This window comes from Ictalurus furcatus, chromosome 10 (genome assembly GCF_023375685.1).
Source record: "Ictalurus furcatus strain D&B chromosome 10, Billie_1.0, whole genome shotgun sequence".
In the NCBI taxonomy this organism is placed as follows: domain Eukaryota; kingdom Metazoa; phylum Chordata; class Actinopteri; order Siluriformes; family Ictaluridae; genus Ictalurus; species Ictalurus furcatus.
In genome coordinates, this window is record NC_071264.1 from 25,339,706 (window position 1) to 25,359,351 (window position 19,646).

The 19,646-nt window shown below is 37.5% G+C and overlaps 1 protein-coding gene across 3 annotated transcripts; it reads right to left on the reverse strand.

Annotated features, from left to right (window-relative positions):
* Nucleotides 1-64: 64 nt before the first annotated feature.
* LOC128613608 (adhesion G protein-coupled receptor G3) lies at nucleotides 65-14,605 on the reverse strand. 3 transcript variants are annotated; one of them, XM_053634525.1, is made up of 13 exons: nucleotides 14,459-14,605; nucleotides 13,973-14,069; nucleotides 13,595-13,745; nucleotides 13,356-13,506; nucleotides 12,501-12,617; nucleotides 12,258-12,380; nucleotides 11,409-11,448; nucleotides 10,023-10,129; nucleotides 9,748-9,872; nucleotides 5,407-5,675; nucleotides 3,172-3,277; nucleotides 2,725-3,005; nucleotides 65-772 (listed from the first exon to the last, which is right to left on the reverse strand). In XM_053634525.1, exons 1-13 carry the CDS (start codon nucleotides 14,462-14,464, stop codon nucleotides 645-647), a joined length of 1,701 nt encoding a protein of 566 aa, XP_053490500.1. In that variant the 5' UTR covers nucleotides 14,465-14,605; the 3' UTR covers nucleotides 65-644. The 3 variants fall into 3 exon arrangements, with proteins under 3 accessions (XP_053490500.1, XP_053490499.1, XP_053490501.1); XM_053634524.1 differs by lacking the exon at nucleotides 14,459-14,605 and having other exon boundaries at nucleotides 13,595-14,068; XM_053634526.1 differs by lacking the exons at nucleotides 12,258-12,380; nucleotides 14,459-14,605 and having other exon boundaries at nucleotides 13,595-14,068.
* Nucleotides 14,606-19,646: the final 5,041 nt, after the last annotated feature.

Consider the following 19,646-nt stretch of genomic DNA (forward strand, 5'->3'; position numbering starts at 1 on the left):
CCAGACTGAACTGGAACTGTCATATGGTACCATTTTATTTACCGAGAAGAATAAGGACCGCAGATAAAAAAACAGGTTTTATTTTGAGGAACACAAAAAGGCAGAAACATGGGAGGAAGTAAAGGAAACAACATGGCAAAAGAAACCCTTACAATATGAATTAAACACAGTATCAGATTAATAAAGTATAAGAGCGCTGTATAATCAACAAATAAAATAATTAATATACAACGTGTTTACAAACAGATGTTTCTGCTAGTTTAAGGATCAGCGTACATGTATGTAAACCAAAAAGATCAGATCTGTGTAGAAAAAGTAGAGCTGATGGAGATTTAATAATTATTCAGTTTAAAATGTACTGGGCCATTATACATATACACACACACACACACACACACTATATTTTCTCTAAAACAATGGACATCATTTACTTTTGCTATGTCGATAATAAGGAACTCTGTGGCTCACAATGGAAAAAAGTGAACTGTGACTGGTTATGAAACTCGTGATGGGTTACAGAGTAAGGTGATGAAGTAGGTTTTAAATCATGTGATCACTTGTGTAGCTTGTTGCGGTGCTTGTCGTTATATCTATCAGTATATGATGTATAACAACATCAACAATAAATGACATGTAATATCTGATCAGTGGGTAAACCTGTTTTCATAGGTATTCATTGTAGAACCGCAGGGTTCAGACAGAGTTGAGGTTTGTGCCACCGGACACCTGTTCTTCTTCATTGTACCGTAGAACCACAGGAAGAGAAACAACCCTGGATATCAACAAGATAAAAATTTATGTTATGCAGCCTCACTGAAATCACTTCCCCCCCTTTATGGTTTCCTAAAAATGTCTGTCTCAGCAGAGCGCGTGCTCTAAAATTCAGCTTGTTTTTACTGGTAGTTTGTGTTGTTGCTCAGTCGGATCAGTTTTCATTTCAACTCTGACCACACCCACCATGATGATGTCAGGTCAGTGAAAACAGTGTATGACTAACACTATAGGAAGCAGTCAGTATATTTATTGATTGGCTCTTGATGCTCAGATAGAAATATAGTGCGAAGTATAAAGCTGCTGAAGGAAAGATTTGGGAATTTTGGGATTTGGGAAAGTCTGGTACAAAAACGCTACTGTAAGCTACTTGGAGAAATAATTCTGCCTTTGTAGACTGTGGGTGGGGGCAGGGTCATCCTGGAATCCCATCCCATCAGGTTTCACAGGTTTACTATCTAATAAGTAGGGATGTCACGAGAACCGATACTTTGGTACCGAGTCGGTACCAACATTCTTAAAATGTGACGGTACTTGTTTTTCTGCAATAGCATTGGTACCGTATGTAACTGAAGTACCGGGGTTGCGATTCTTCCAGACCTGATGGGGGCAGCAAATACGTGCAATTGTTTTAGTCGGTCCACAAGTGGTGAAGAAGAAGAAGAAGAACGCTTACAAGCACACGGGAAAAACTACAAAAGATTAGCTTATTAGCTTAACAAGTTTAGCTCCACCCTGACTCGTTGAGAGGAAAAGAGTGTGCAACCGATGCTATCGTTCATTTCAAACGAAGTGAGGAAACACCTGGAATTTGGCGAAGCACCTGAAAGATGGTCCTATGTTATATTTGTTTGAGGCAGCTGGCATTGTGGCCGTGAAACCAGCTAATATTATGCTCCATGTAATGTTAGCGATAGCCTGTTATTTTTTAATGACGCTAACACATTGCGATGTTATAAACTACCTCCGAATCGGCCACCATGCATCGCCATTCAGCCCGTGTCCTGTCAGCTAAATGTAGCCTAATGTCACTAATAATTATTCAAATGTTCATGCTTTTAATAAATCTTTCTGTCCTGCCACCATATCAGTGAATTTAAACTAATGCTTGCATTCAGAGTATAAGCTGTGTGTATGTGGGTGTGCATGTGTGTGCGCGCGCGTGTCTGTGTGCATGCGTGTGTGCGCGTGCCTTTAGGAGTGCACCTCCACTCATTGTCAGACAGTGTTTGATAACTAAAACACCCTCCCCCCTCTCTCTCTTTCTTTGCCAGTATCAGCCAGAGGAGGATGTCCTCCAGGAGAGTTTTTTTATTTTATTTTTTAAAATTTTATACCACACCGTGGTATCGACTTTGGTATCGAGGATCATGTACTTTTGGTAGTATCGCTTCCGACTACTAGATTTTTGGTATCGTGACATCCCTACTAATAAGAACAAAAAATTCTATACTCTAGAGCTTTAAGAGTACCTCTTCACCTGATGTCCTAATTTTACTGAACCGAGAGCAAGGAACAAGGAAAAAGGAAGAAAACCAACATGCGTGATGCAAACATCCCGTTTCATACAAAATTCAGGTTGTGTTAATTCAAAGCTACCTGGAGGTGAGAGTTTAATCATTGTGCAGATATGCAGATATTTTATTACAGTCATCACAGTGAGAAACTAATTCTAAACTAAAACGAAACACTTTTCAGAAATAGTTACTGTCATTTGAAAATGCTACTCTTCAAACACGCTAGTAAGCATGTATCTATAAAACAATACATCATATGTATCATATGGCAGATTTATGCACATTTAGTGGTTTGTGCTGTGCATCAGCAAACGTTATGCAGTTAGGACATCGTCTACATTACATTTGTAGGCATAGTTCTGCACTAATATTAGAAATTGAATATGTAATGTTTATAAAGCATTCTTTAGTTCTACCGATAGTAAAATATCAGTACCTTGCAGGGTGTTGCAGATACAGAAGAGGTATAAAATGGGGTAGTTTGTGTATCCTGCGGTGAAGAATGCCAAACCCCATGTCATTCCCAGCAGGACAGTCAGGCCCAGGACAGTGCAAATGTCCTTATAAGATGGACGCTTACTTTCTTGGACGTCCAAGCAAGGCATCTTAAAGATCTGGTGCGTCACTGCCAGCAGAATAGATGTGTTGAACAGGAACATTAGGCAGAAGTAGGTGATGTTCATGCCATACAGAAAGTGAGGTTCAGTAATCCAGCAGCTGTGGTACAAATTGTACATGTTATTTAAGATCAGACAGCAAAGGCACATAATACAGCCCTATAGAGTTGTTGACTGGCCATTCACTCGAAAGTGTTTTGGGAAAAAAAGTTTTAGCTTAAAAATCTTTTGATACATACTGCAAAATGTTTTGTTTGTTTACTTACAATTGCATTGTTTCATTTGTGCCTGATAATTTTGTTTCTGTGGTGCCATAAAAAGGTTTACTACCATACACACACAGACTTCCACCAACAAGGACAACGGGCACGCCTGGAAAAAGACCAAACAAAACAATCCAGAATCTCGTGTGTTATACACTCACTGACCACTTTAATAGAAACACCTGTACACCTGAACTTTCATGTAATTATCAAATCATGTAATCATGTGGCAGCAGTGCAATGCATAAAAACATGCAGATGCAGGTCTCATGCATTAAGCTTCACTTAATGTTCACATCAAACATCAGAATGGGGAAAAAATGTGATCTCAGTGACACTGACTGTGACCTGGTTCTTGGACTGGTCTGAGTATTGCAGAATCTGCTGAGCTCCTGGGATTTTCATGTACAACAGTCTCTAAAGTTTGCATGAAATGGCATGAAAAACTAAAAACATCCAGTGAGCAGCAGTTCTCCAGGTAGAAATGTTTTGCTGATGAGTTAGTCCAGAGGGGAAGGTGCAGTTGAGGAGAATGAGTGGTTTGAGCTGACTGGAAGAGTACGATAAAACAAATAACAATCTTTACTACTGTGGTGAGCAGAAAAGCATCTGAGAATACACAAGACATAGGACACTGAAGCAGATAGGCCACAAGAGCAGTAGACCACATCCGAGTCCTCTCCATTCAGCCTAAAGCCAGCTTTACACTGTATAAAATTCAGCCTGGTTTTGGTATCACAGCACAATTGGACATTGTAAAACATAGTCCTTGGTTGGGAGTTAAGATTGGTGGTATTGGAATGCATATGACGTGCTCGTCGGCAGCCGATTTAGTGTCACTACGCCCAAAGACACCCGACAACAAAGTTCTGGCAGTGTCAGAAAATATTGATTAAAATCTCATAGTCTGACCACTGCTATGAGACTCATCTAAACTCCTCCAATAGGAGGACGGAATAGGATGACGTGAAACTCACGGGACGTCTACAGTAGTGGCAATGGTTTGCTCAATTAGAGAGAATGTCTCATCGGTTATATCACGACTGGACAAAAAGGGATACGACATGGAAAGAAATAGCAGCTGAATTACAGCTTCCAGATGTGCAACTAACTAATTAGCATGCAAACGCTCTGTGCATTGAGTTTATGTACTATTATGACAATGGGGAAACTATTTCAGTCGATTGATTTGCAGTCAAAGAGCTACACACCAGTGCTGCATCGCTGCACACCAGAGCATGTGAGAGCGGGGACCACATTTCTTAAGATTCCGCTCAGTGCCGCTCGCTCAATCCAGAATGCACTTTGTGATATGCTGGTTTTGCGAAATAAGCATTAAAAACTAATAAAAGGTATACAGCCTTTAACCCACAAATATCATAATTATTATCTTTATTAACAGAGCCGTTTCTAGGCATAGTGAACTAGGCAGTTGCCCCAACGCCCCCGCTCGACTCACCAACCCACAAGAAAGAGAGTACCAGAGGTAACCTGGCCTGAGCATTGGGGCTGTAGCCCTGAAATTTTTTTCTTTAGCCCCAAATAATTCTCCACTTGGAGCAGTGTATCACTGTGTAACTGAACGTCAGGAATCTTGCCAAAATGGTCAGAAATGGCCCTGACTACTACTGTAGTTGAGGCATTTATTCAAGCAATGTATTCCAAACTGTAAGAAGTATACTACAGAAAAATTTTCATGTTCAAGCAGGATTTGAGCAAACTTTGTTTTTACCAGTGAGCGGTACATGAGTGGACCATTTGCTTGGACCATGAGAGATTGAGCTCATGCACACAGAGCGGAATATTAAGTGGAGTGTCACACCGGTCCGCGTCACTCCTCTGTTGCACACCCAGTATGACAGAACATACTAATTTTCTTATTCGTAGGATCGACTTTGCCTAATCTGACATGAAGAACACATCACACAGTCTGTTATGGAATTATTATCGAGATCATCTAGTACAGTGTGACAATGATTGTAAAATCAATGGAATTGCACAGTGTAAACTTAGCTTAAGAACAGGAATCTGAGGCTACAATGGTCACAGATGCACCAAATTGGAGAGACTGGCATTGTGCTGAATGGATGGCATTGTGCTGCTGCCACATGAAAATGTTTTGTTTTTGTTTTTTTTTTGGAGTGTAATTGTACTGTATTGCATTTTACTTAAATAATCATTACTTATTGGGCATATATTATAGTGTGTTTTGCGGTGTAGACCACATGGATTCCTCACCCCATCCAAACAGCGACAGCTTGACCATGTAGTGCTTGAAGTGGGTGTTGAACACTTTGATTAGAAGAAAGTACAAGTGTATGGCTTCAATGGCCATCCAAGAGAAACAGGACAGGAGGCTGTACTGTATTATGACAGCTATTAACACACATGCACTTTTTTGAGACCACGTGGCTCCCCATTCAATGAACAAGAAGCTGGCGTTGAGGAGGAAAAGGGCTACACTCAAAGACACATGGATACCCATGGAACTGTCTTTGTTTGAGCTCCTGTAAAAACAGAGTATATATATATATATTTGTCATATTTGTGTATGCTGCTGAATCTTACATACAGCTAGGTCACTAATTAAAGAAAAAAACAAGTGGCTCTGTTATACTGTGGGGGCATTTATTTGTTTTCCTTACATAGTTTGGATCCACTTTAGATGGAAGAAGCACTGCAAATCAACAGATCTTATGACTGCTCACTATTACTTTATGATGAAACATTTCTACCCTGATTCCCATCATTCCAGGATGACCCTGTCCCTGTCCACAGGGTACGAGGGCTCCCTGAATGGTGTAATGAGGTTAAAATTGATTGAACCTATCCAGTATGTTAAGGTGCACTGAAGATGTTTTAGTGGTTTGTGGTTCTTTTTTTCCCTTTAATTTATATATAATGAATATATAGGGGTGCTTGAAAGTTTGTGAGCCCTTTAGAATTTTCTATATATCTGCATAAATATGATCTAAAACATCATTATATAACAAAGAGAACCCAACTAAACAAATGAGACAAAAATATTATACTTGGTAATTTATTTATTGAGGTAAATTATCTAATATTACACATATCTGTGAGTGGTAAAAGTATGTGAACCTCTAGGATTAGCAGTTTAATTTGAAGGTGACATTAGAGTCAGGTGTTTTCAATCAATGGGATGACAATCAGGTGTGAATGAGCACCCTGTTTTATTTAAAGAACGGGGATCTATCAAAGTCCGATCTTCACAATGCATATTTGTGGAAGTGTATCATGGCACGAACAAAGGAGATTTCTGAAGACCTCAGAAAAAGAGATGTTGATGCTCATCAGGCTGGAAAGGTTACAAAACCATTTATAAAGAGTTTGGACTCCACCAATCCACAGTCAGACAGATTGTGTACAAATTGAGAAATTTCAAGACCATTGTTACCCTTCCCAGGAGTGTGGACCAACTAAGAACACTCCAAGAACAAGACATGTAATAGTCCACTAGGTCACAAAAGATTAAAGGTAACTTCTAACCAACTAAAGTCGTGTGCATTGCAAGGTTGCAAGAAGAAAACCACAGCTCTCCAAAAACAACACTGAATGTGAAAGTGGGTCATGCAGCAAGACAATGACTCTAACCACACAAGTCCTTCTACCAAAGAATGGTTAAAGAAGAATAAAGTACATGTATTGGAATGGCCAAGTCAAAGTCCTGACCTTAATTCAATAGAAATGCTGTGGAAGGACCTGAAGCAAGCAGTTCATGTGAAGAAACCCATCAACATCCCAGAGTTGAAGCTGTTCTGTACTGAGAAATGGGCTAAAATTCATCCAAGCCGATGTGCAGGACTGATCAACAGTTACTGGAAACGTTTAGTTGCAATTATTGGTGGACAAGAGGGTCACACCAGATACTGAAAGCAAAGGTTCACATGCTTTTGCCACTCACAGATGCAGTATATGTGATATTGGATCAGTTTCCTCAATAAATAAATGACCAATTATAATATTTTTGTCTCATTTGTTCACTTGGGTTCTCTTTATCTTCTTTTAGGACTTGTGTTAAAATCTGATGATGTTTTAGGTCATACAGCGCCCTCCACTAATATTGGCACCCTTGGTAAATATGAGCAAAGAAGGCTTTGAAAAATTACTTTTTAACCTTTTGATCTTTTGTTTAAAAAAAAATCTCCCTTTGCTCTGAGTCTTCTCCTATAATGCCTGATGGGGTTGGAGAATACATGGCAAGGGATCTGAGACCATTCTTCCATACAGAATCTCTCCAGATCCTTCAAATTTCGAGGTCCATGCTGGTGGACTCTCCTCTTCAGTTCACCGGTACACAGGTACCGGAACACAGGTTTTCTATGTGGTTCAAGTCAGGGGACTGGGATGGTAATGGCAGGACCATCATTACCATCATTGTCCTGCTGGAAGATCCAACCACGGCCAATTTGAAGCTTTCTGACAGAGGCAGTCAGGTTTTCATTTAATGTCTGTTGATATTTTATAGAGTCCATGATGCCATGTATCCTAACAAAATGTCCAGGTCCTCTGGCAGAAAAACAGCCCCAGAACATTAAAGAGCCTCCACCATATTTAACTGTGGGCATGAGGTACTTTTCCATATGGCTACCTCTTTGTGTGCTCCAAAACCACCTCTGGTGTTTATTACCAAAAAGCTCTATTTTGGTTTCATCTGACCATAGAACCCGATCCCATTTGAAGTTCCAGTAGTGTCTGGCAAACTGAAGATGCTTGAGTTTGTTTTTGGATGAGAGTAGAGGCTTTTTTTCTTGAAACCCTTCCAAATAACTTGTGGTGATGTAGGTGACTTCAGATTGTAGTTTTGGAGACTTTTTGAACCCAAGACGCAACTAACTTCTGCAATTCTCCAGCTGTGATCCTTGGAGATTTTTTAGCCACTCGAACCATCCTCTTCACAGTGTGTTGAGACAATATAGACACACGTCCAATTCCAGGTTGATTCATAACATTTCCAGTTGACTGGAACTTCCTTATAATTGCCCTGATGGTGGAAATTGGCATTTTCAATGCTTGTGCTATTTTCTTATAGCCACGTCCCATTTTGTGAAGCTCAATAGCCTTTCGCTGCACATCACAGCTATTTTACTTGGTCTTACCCATTGTTATGAATGACTAAGGGAATTTCGCCTGTGTTACCTCATATTTATACCCCTGTGAAATAGGGTTGAACAGCTTCCTGTTCCGAGTCACGCAGGAACAGTAAAAAATGTAAAATATCAACGGGAATATACTTCAAATATATTTTTCTCATAAGAATTTAATGGGGTGTCAATAATTGTTGCACACATATTTTTAACAAATATTTTTTGGGGGGATAAACCTGGAGTTGTTTGCAATTGTTTGATATCCATGAGAGCAGAGAATTTTTGTGAATTTTTTTTTTTTTTTTTTTTGGAATAAAAGATCAAAAGGTTAAACAATAAAGACAGTTTTTCTCAGCCTTCTTTGCTCATACTTACAGTGAGGGGAAAAAAGTATTTGATCCCCTGCTGATTTTGTACGTTTGCCCACTGCATTTTCTTGTTGTTATTCTGTCTCTCACTGTTCAAATAAATCTACCATTAAAATTATAGACTGATCATTTCTTTGTCAGTGGGCAAACGTACAAAATCAGCAGGGGATCAAATACTTCTTTCCCTCACTGTACCAAGGGTGCCAATATTAGTGGAGGGCACTGTATTTATGCAGATATATGGAAAATTCTAAACGGTTCACACTTTCAAGCACCACTATGTATGCATTTCAACTGATATGTAATTAATGTTTAAATATAATCAATAGTTCCATTCTGAGCTTGGGTTACTGTTTGTGTTTCCTCTTGGCTCTTTGGTTTCACTTCCCAGAAAAATGCTGGTGAGTGGATTAGTGACTCTAAATGTATGTGATTCTCTTGAATCCCCTCCAGAATGTATTCCCACCTCATGCCCACAACCCTGATTAAGAAAGAGCATACTGAAGATGAATGAATGAATGTTGTATATAAATATGATATTTTCCTCATTACAAAATGTATCTAAATGAATATTTGACATCGGTCATTTGGCTGATGCTTTTATCCATTACAAGTTATAACTCAGATTTTGTGAGTTAAGGGTCTTGCTTAAGGATTTTAGTGGTGTTGGGAACTCGCACCCTTTCCGATCAGTAGGCAAAATCTTTGAGCACTGACCACAACTTCCACATGAATAATGCCCTATGTGTGGAAATACACAGTATGGTAACCAGTAGTGCTTTCTGGGCCCTGTGCAAATTTCTGAGGAGCCCAATTCCCACATTTGTTTCTTAAGGACCCTCTAAACCCAGGAGTCTTCGGTAGTACACATTAGCCCTTCTGTGACACTCACTGTATAATCCAATATCATTGTTTTTCGGTCTACCATGCTATCTTAGTTACAATATCACATTTCAAAAAAGAACAGCATCAAATTACATGCAAATAATTGATTAGAGAATCTACTAGAATATTTATAAATACATTTTTTTTAAAAAAAAAAAGAATTGCTCTTAGCCAGTTAAAATGTATTGTTGGTATATCATCACGTTTATAATACCCACTTTGTGCAAATGTAGAGGAGGATGGTGACTGCTGAGAAAAACAACGAAAGACTACAACCTATATAACTAACATAGGACAGGATTTTCCACTGCACACGATCAATTTGCAAAACGTTCATGTCAACCTAATACGACACACACACACACACACACACACACACACACACACATAGACATAGAGAGAATGCATATTTATTAGCAAAACTAGTATAACTATACTAAGTACAGTATAACTAGTTTACTCACTTGATTTCTGATACTAATTCAGTTCTTACCAGAAGTACAGCGAAGGGGGTCATATGATTGTATGAACAGGTTACAGTGTTGCTGCTGTTAAAGTTACTCAGGTTGGTGAAAGACCCCATGTCATCCCACTTTTGCTCTATTTGGGACCAAATAAGAATCTGTGGTTAGTTTTAACATAATAGCCACCAAAAGGTATATGATCCTGTATGAGAAGTTGTTCAAATGAATGCTGTACACTTGAGCAGTTTTCATATGAGTAGAGTCAGTTGTGTTGCTGTGATGTTCCTGAGCTGCTGTGAGTCACCCTGACAATCCTGTACTATTAATCCAGATCGCTTTCTACTTCATGTCTAGACATTCTAAACTTCTGCAATCCTTTTATATTTTTCTTTAAAAAAAATAAGTTTTTCTTATTTTTTAAATTCAATTTTACCTTGAACTTTTCATCACCAGTCCAAATGAATGAGTACAATAAAAAAGCTTTTTTTAACTTAATACTACTATAATTGTTTGAAGAGTGAAGGTTGTGGTTGGGCAATTGACCTCTTAAACGCTAGCTTATTGTTAAGCTAGTAATATTATTTAGTAACTACAATCAATTATGATTATATGAATAACATGATTTCAAAATGAAATGAATAAATGGAAATTATTAAACAAAAGTAAAGCCAATAAGAAGGTTAAGGTAGCCTAGTCAAGAGTGTGAGAAATTTAGAGGAAATTTGCTTTTAGAGGAAATTACTTGATTTTTACTTGCATAACTAAATAAATGTATGTTAATAATAATAATAATAATAATAATAATAATAATAATAATAATAACAATCATCATAATAATAATACTTATTATTATTATTATTATTATTATTATTATTAGTCCCTTTAAAGATTGGAGAGTTCTTGGCAAAGTCAGTAGGGGGCGCTGGTAGAGGATTACTGATACACAAGCACATTTCAACACATACTTGATGTGACAGGTTGTGTTATAATAGAGAAAGTTATTGTCTGTATAACCTACCAGTCTAAATCTAGTCTAAAGCTCTCACAGTGTGCAAACCTTAACAGTATTTTCTGTAATGTATTTCACCCAGTATATTAGGTAACCTTTACTTTTACTGGTCTTTACTTGTTAGGTGTACAGTATTAAAGTGATGCATGCATCATTAACAAATATCATTCAAATTATAGAGCTTATAAAGCACTTTTTATTTCATCATAACCAACCAATCAATCATCACTACAATTCACAATTTTTCATTTTGTAAAAAAGTTACAACTTAAGATTAAGTTTAGAGGTAATGTAACTATTTGTTACTATTTGTTAAGTGTATTAAGAGATCGGGTTTTCATTACTGTTGGTTCTCATCAGCAATAACAAACTAAAACTTTGTAGCACTTGACAAAATCCTACATACCTGTTATATTATAGAACTGGCATGACAGGGTATGAGTTCCCTATGAGAACAAACACAAGGGCAGAATGAACAAATAGAACATAGAAACCTTTTCAGAGCTTTCCATGTGATTATTTGAATAACATGGTTTCATGTGAAAAACATGTAAAGGTGCATTTCCATCTGTTATGCCCTATAATTGCACATGTGAGTTCAAATAACGACATGTGGTATCACATGAACAATAGGGATCAGAGGTGACAATAAAGGAATGATGTAAGAAAATCACATCTAAAAAATTAAACCAACTGCACTACATGTGAAACAGCAACATGTGAAAGTAAAGGAAATGTGTGTAAAAAGCACATGCACTACATGTGAAAAAATAACGTAAATAAATCATATGTAAAAATCATGCAAAAAATTAAAAACGCTAAAGTTAATGCACTACATGTAAAAAAAAAAAAAACTTAAATAAAAATTTAGCAAACTAAATCAATCATATGTAAAAATCACATTTGAAAATAAATGAATCATGTATAAAGGATCTAAGGAAGTAAATATAGAAAAGTAATGTGAAAATGACATGAATCGTGTACAAAATAAATAATAAATGATAATAAAAGCACATGCTGTACATGTGTAAAAAAAAAAAATACATTTGAACAATAAATAAATCATGTGTAAAAATATTTTTTTGATAAATGTGTGAAACATAAAATATAAGGACTCTCAAACCATGTGTGTCAATTTCATATTTGAATCATGTGATTTCTCTGTAAGGGGAAAAAATGCCATAACCCAGGACAGGATCCTAAGGATGACAATACTATGATCTGAAAGGTATATACAGTACAGATGATCACTTACGGGTATTATTTCACTACTGTTCACTGTAAACTTGATAACAAGTAGATTGGACAAGTTTTTAAGCTCCAGTCCAAGAGTTTCAACACAAATGACTTTGGACTTCAGCACAGTGTTTGAGTTGTTCTGTGAGAATGTAGAGAAAGTGGATATAGCTTTATAGTTTTTGGGAAGAAAAATAATTCAAGCATCCAACAGGAATGCACATTATTTAAAAGAGATTATGAAGGTTTACTGAAGACTTACTGTAAATTGTTGGGCAGATCGATATGTCACTACACCAACTCTGCGCTGCTCCATTGAGACATTCAGAAATGGTTCACTAGGGATGAATACATCTATGGGCGGATCATCATCAGACACCTATCAGACAGTAAAGAGATATTATTCAGATAAGATGCCATTCGCTTAATACTTTGAAATGAAAGATCTTCATTATCTTGCTTGCATTAATTGTCAGATGTTTTTATTACTAATATTCCTAACCTGTTAATCATTATATCACAGCATGATTGGTTCTCGAATTTGATCGTTTTCTATAACAGCAGCTTTGACAGTAGAAACAACTGCAAATCGTATGTTTATATTAATTTGCACTTTCTAAAAAGTTATAGTTTCAATACTAACAGCTCATTCACAGGTACTTGACACTCCACACAACCGTATCTTACTAATAAATGGATTAAATGAAAATAATGTGGTGATATTTAACAAATAAAAAGTCTCTAATTAGTGATACAGTGAAGTTTTTTGTAAGCAGACGTTTATTCAACATTTATGGAAGGAAAGACTTCTGGACAGAAGACTTTGAGGTTTCCAATTTCTCTCATAGCGGCTATTAGTTTTCTTGGACATTTCACAACATTAAATGTCAATAGAAATGGATAAACATTATTGCAATTTTTCAAGTGCTCCCAAATTGCTGGATTAAAGCACTTTGAGGAATAAAACAGTTTGACTTGGATTTATTGGAAAATAATCAACTTTGGAGTAATAAGGGTAACTGTGCTACATGTTGGGTCACGTCACACACCACTATTGATTATTTTGTTATTACAACATGTTCACATGTGTTTAATTTCTTATTTAGCTGAGTGTTACCTTTGGAGCAGAGATCTTTACATGCCCCTGATCCGTGGTGTCCATCATATCCATCTTAACTACAGTGATATGAAAGTTCCCGTGATCACAGGTTATGGTTGGCCCGTCAAACTGTAATTTCATGTTCGCATTGATGTTCACTTTATCTGGCCTGTGTTGCACAATGACATATCTTTCAGTTTAAATTTCTGGACACATACAGATCTGAGTAGTATATTTGAATTGAATTGTTTTCTTACCCGATTAATTTAGCTGAATTAAATTTGATTTCGTTGATGTTCAGCATAATTATTGAGCAATCACACACAATTTTCCCCACATCCGTTTCTGTAGTCAAAATCATGAGCTTGTGAAAGATGCACTCTGATTTTTTAGTTGTCTCTGCCATCACTAAGAAGAAATAAAGAAATAAGCCACAGTCCAGTGGATAACATAGATGAGATGCATGGATGGATGGATGGAAAAATAAAAAATGTAATTTCGTTTTGTGCAGTATGCATTTCACACCACCATTACAGAAAAAGATAATGAAAAGGTTAAGTCTTAGTTGTGCATTTGATGTAAGAAATGCCATATCTTTATTAAAGTCTATTTATGATAAAATTAAATAATTGTACCCTCCTTTTTCCCTGATGTTTTGTAGTCATCGCTAGAAATGGCACCAAAGATCAACAGAAGCATAAAGTATAGGAGTTTCATATCAGCAGCTCTCGGCTATGAATAAATTGATAGATGGATAACTTTAGTAGAGAGAAAATAACAGTGTGTAAGACAAGACATGAATTAAATGAAAGAAATGACAAGATTGTAGGTTAGCTTAATAAAAATAAACACAAATAAACATAAACAATGACAAGACTAGTTAAAAATGATATAAAACAGATTACAAGATACAAGGAATAATCAAAAATGACATTCATCTCTGTGAATACTGTGATAAGATGGAAGAACAATCTATTTCAAGAATTATTCACACGTCTCATATTATTATTATTAATACTGAATCTTGCCATTCTCCATAAATAAAACAATCAGCCTCATACTACTTACTTCATGAACACCTCACACTCACATAAATCAAACCTATAAAGTGTAAAACTTACCCACATCTTATCCAAATAAACAAAACGGAGTTCAAATCTCAGATATCATATAGTATCTGGTGAAATTAGGGTCACTTCATAAAAAAACCCCCAACACACAAAAGAAACCCAGCCCAAAAGGCTGAACTGGAAAAATTGTTATCTCATTTCTGTTGCTTGTTTAATACCTGTTATAGAACTTCTTATTTATTTGCATACACAAATACCAGAGCAGCAGTAGTGGGCATGCACATTGCTCCACATATCCAGAATACAAAGCCTTATTTTATTACACTGTGTGGTTTATTTAAATTAGTTATGGCTTTCACTGAAACTCTTTTGTAGTATTACAGGATGTTCCGTATATTAAAAACACACACACAAACACATGTGCACACATACAGTAGGGAAATACATATTGGACACGTCAACATTTTTTTTCAGTAAATATATTTCCTATGAGTTCCAGTGAGGCTATTCACATGAAATTTTCACCAGACATCAGTATTAACTCAAGAAATCCGGAAATATAAAGAATTCACAACATTAAAGTCCATAAATGAAGTTATGTGTAGTAAAGTGGAATGACAGGAAAAAAGTATCGAACACGCTAAGAAAATGCAGTTCTCCAAGGCAAGGTAAGGCAAGGAGCCAGCTGAAATCCATAAGTAATTATACCCCCTATCTGTGCAAATTAATATCAGCTGGGTTAGTAAATTGATGGTTTATAAAAAGGCTTTTCGTTACCAAGGTGTCACACAAGAAACATCTCATGCTGGGTAAAAGCAAAGAGCTCTCCCAAGACCTGCGCACCCTTATTGCTGCAAAACATATTTTTGTTTATTTTTATGTTTATCATTTCATCTCCGGTCCAAATGAATGAATACAAAGCCAAAGCAATGTTAACTTACTACTGTAATTATGGAGGAGCGAAGGCCGATGTTAGGCAATTGACCTAGTCAAGAGTATGAGGAATTTACGTACGTCCGGACCAATCGAAGCAGTCAAGCTCATACACTCTTTAAACACCATTTGAATTTTTATCTTTTTAATTGCCAATTAATTGAATATACTTCCTGCATTTTGGTGGTTATAGTTACATTTTTTCTAATTTAATTATTTGAACATTATTTGAATTACTTTAATCTTACTTATATAACTAAGTGAATTTAAATGAATACATTTACTTTATTATTTTATTCAATTTAATTTTCCTAATAAAATGCTGAGGGAACTCCTTGGTGTGAAGCTAGCACTGGAAGAATGGTGTCACTGGCTGGAGGGGCGCCTCACACATTTATGGTTTTCACAGGCCATAAGAACCTTGAGCGTATTAAGTCAGCCAAAAGACTGAATTCTCACCAAGCACACTGGACACTCTTCTTAGCCAAGTCTGAGTTCACCATCTTGTATGGAGCAGGGTCGAAGAACTCCAAAGCTGACTCTCTCTCCCTTCTATACAGCCCCTTGAAGAGAAACATCTGAAGAATGCATTCTTCCACAGTCCCACATTGTAGGGGCTATAACCTGGGACATCAATCAAGTGATAAAAAACACATCAGAGGTGAGAACCCTGGAGGTGAGAAGTATGTGCCCTTTCATCTCAGTGACAAGCTGATAATGTGGGCTCACAGCTCCCTGGCTATAGGACTTCCCAGCACTCACAGAACTACTCCAGAGCAAATATTGTGGGGCATCCACATGCTCCAATACATCCAAAGCTTCATCTCATCCTGTTCCATCTACGCCCAAGCCAAAGTACCTCGCAGGAAAACTACTCCCTCTGCCTATGCCACAAACACCATGGTCACACATAGCTATAGACTTTGACACAGATTTCCCCTCACTGCAAAACAACACAGACATCATGGTGATTATTGACCATTTTTCAAAAGCCCTTTGTCTACTTCCTCTCATCGGCCTGCTGTCTGCCTTCGAAAAAGGCCAGGCTTATCTTCAACCACGCATTCAGGTACTTTGGCATCCCAGTGGACATAGTGAGGTACCTGGTAGCTCACGTTACATCTCATTTATAGGGACGGTTCATGGCCTGACCTTAGCTTGTTTTTTTTACCTTGTTTTTGCTTCACATATTGGTTTTGTCTGCAAGCTTTCACAATAAATCCTTTGTGTACCTGCAACTGTGTCCATATCTGCTGCCTGACAATGACAACTTGTGTTTTTTAATTATAACTGATAAATAGTTATTGTATATTTTGCATTTGCAATTGTGCTGTTATTGGAAAATCAAATAAACTTCAGGGTAGAAATAGTAACGTTGTGTCACATGGGGCCACAACACACCACCATGTCTTTATTATTATTTTCCTATAACCGCAAGCTCCATTGTTTTTATTCCGTATTTATTTTTAGAATCAGTTATAGCTGAGTGTAACGTTTTGGAGCAGAGGTCGTTTACATGCCTGTGATACATGGTGTTTATCATATCCATTTTAACTACAGTCATTTTAAAGTTCTCTTGATCATAGATTTTGGCTGCCCCATCAAATGTTAAGTTGATGAGCTAAAGGATGTACTCTTTCTCTGCCCTGTGTTGCACATCGACATATCATTCAGTCTAAATTTATGGACACGTACAGATCTGAGTGGTGTATTTAAATTTTTCTGTTTTCTTACCTGATGTATGTGTTTAAGGGAAATTATTTCTTATACATGTTTATATAATTCTGTTAGTCTTATTACATTCATGTTGGGGATGAATGCATTCATTTCATCAGATTCACACTTTGTGACATTACAGGTGGTATTTTTCTGACCTAAAGTTTAGTTAAAAAACAACAACAAACAAACAAACACCCCCCCCCCCCTCGTTATTAGCAACATAACGAGCTTTATGAACAGTTTTTAAATAATTTAACTGTTCAAAATGAACTTATTCAGGAAAATCCAAACTGTGGCTTACCCATTTTGGAAGACAAGCTGTAGGATAGATAGATAGATAGATACAGACAGACAGACACACAAAGCAACCAATAAATAAAAAATACATGAAACTTTGGTTTGCATTTCACACCACCATTAAGAAAACATTTGAAATCATAATAATGAAAATATTAAATATCTTCTTATTTTGCGACTGTGTTTGTTATTGTGGCAGGAATAGTGATTTAACTATCCTATTTGCTCTGCTCGGGGTTTGGCTTCGGCAGACCAATAAGGTCAGAGCTACCCGATTATTTAAAGACCCTTATTTTGGTAGGTGCATGTGTGTCTTGGTGATTCGCAGTTTCCTGCCCCCAGGCATTTCCGGTTCCCAGGCATTTCTGGTCCCCAGGCATTTCCGGTTCCCAGACATTTCCGGTTAGCCTTAGAGTGGTGCTGGTGGCGTGTGCATTGTGGCGAGTTTTTAGTTTAGTGCCGTTAGCCGTTGGCTGAATATGTATATGTATGTTGAGCCGCGGTAAGACAAGATAAGATAAGATAAGATAACCTTTATTGATCCCACACTGGGAAAATTCCCTCGTTACAGCAGCTCAATTACACAAAAAACAGATAGGAAACCTGTGAGTAATCATACAACTTCATGTCTGGTGTTTGTTCAACCCAATGGAGAGTGGGGATCATCTAAATCTTCTCTAAGACAAACCCCTAGCCCAGTGTTTTTCAAACCTTTTTGAGCCACGGCACATTTTTTACATTGGAAAAATCTTGCAGCAAGCCACCAACCAAAAATGTTACAAAATGACACTCTGTAGCCTAATACAGTATATGTAATTACAACATAGTTTCTCAATTTATTTATACTCACTCAGTGTGAAACCTGGGCCTGTTTAGATGAACACAAAGCCGATATCCTGGCAGGAATTGAAGAAAGACACACACACAGCTCTTCTTCAACAGCTCTTAGTCTCTCTCTGTTTTTAATTTTTATAGCAGTTAGGCTTGAAAAGCTCAGCTCACACAGATATGTTGTGGAAAATGGGAGCAATGTCAAAACAGCTTTGTTGGCCAGAATTGGGGAACTCCTTGGCAGCAGTCAACCAAAAACTGTCCAAAGGAAGATCAGCAAATCTTATCTTTAAACCATGATCTTATTTCAGTTCAGTTAGTTCCTCCTGCTCCTATAAAGTCATGTCCTTTCTAACAACTGATGCTGAGCTGTATGGGTCCCTAACCCAGTCAAGACATTCAGTGGCGGCTGAAGAGAAAAAAAAACGACAACTTCTCCTCAAGAGTTTTCAAATGTTTACCTATTACCTTACACAGTGCAGCAGTGTGATCTTGCCATTTCTCTGCGAGTGGGAACATCTCAAGGTTGGCACTTTGCACATGTTGTTGCCAGAGGTGCACCCTTATTTATTTTATCTGTGTTTGTAAGCAGGTTTTCATTTCGGCCTTGCAGCCGTGTGCTCAGTTCATTCAGATGATGAAATATATCTGCCAGGTATGCCAGCTTTGCACACCACTCATCACTTGCAAACAGATTTGAGTAATTGGACCTCTCATTTGTCAGAAACACTTTAAGTTCCTCCCGTAGCTCATACACACGGGCCAGCACCTTGCCGCCCGACAACCATCGGATCTCCGTATGGAGCAATAAGGCTTTATGTTCTGCTCCCATTTCCTCACACAAAGATGCAAATATATGACTTTTCAAAGGTTGTGTCTTTACAAAGTTCACTATGCGCACATTATCCAACACAGGAACTAGTTCTGCTGGTAAAGTCTTTGCAACGAGGGCCTCACGGTGCAAAAAACAGTGCATGACAATAAGATCTGCATTTCTTTCCTTCACTCTGCTAACGAAGCCTTTGGTGCGCCCGACCATGGCTGCAGCTCCATCAGTGCAAACACTTGTGCAATTTTCCCACGTAAGTCCTCCCTGGTCAAGATATTTCGATGTCACCCAAAAAATTTCCTCTCCTGTTGTTTTTTCTGGCAGTGCCTTGCAAAATGGGAAGTTTTCTCTAATGGCATCCACAAAATGCACATTGGCCAAGAGCTGAGAATGTCCACTAATATCCGTAGACTCATCAAGTTGCACCGCACATTTCCTACTGATGCGTATCTTTTCCAAAACATGGCTTTCGTTGTCTGTAGACATGTCATCAATACTTCTGGCAATTGTGTTATCTGAGAGCGGGACTTTAGCTATGTCTTTAACCGCGTCAGGAATGAGCATCTCGTTGACAATGGCTTTGCAGGCAGGTAGTATTAATGTCTCTGCCACAGTCTGGGAACCTTTTGA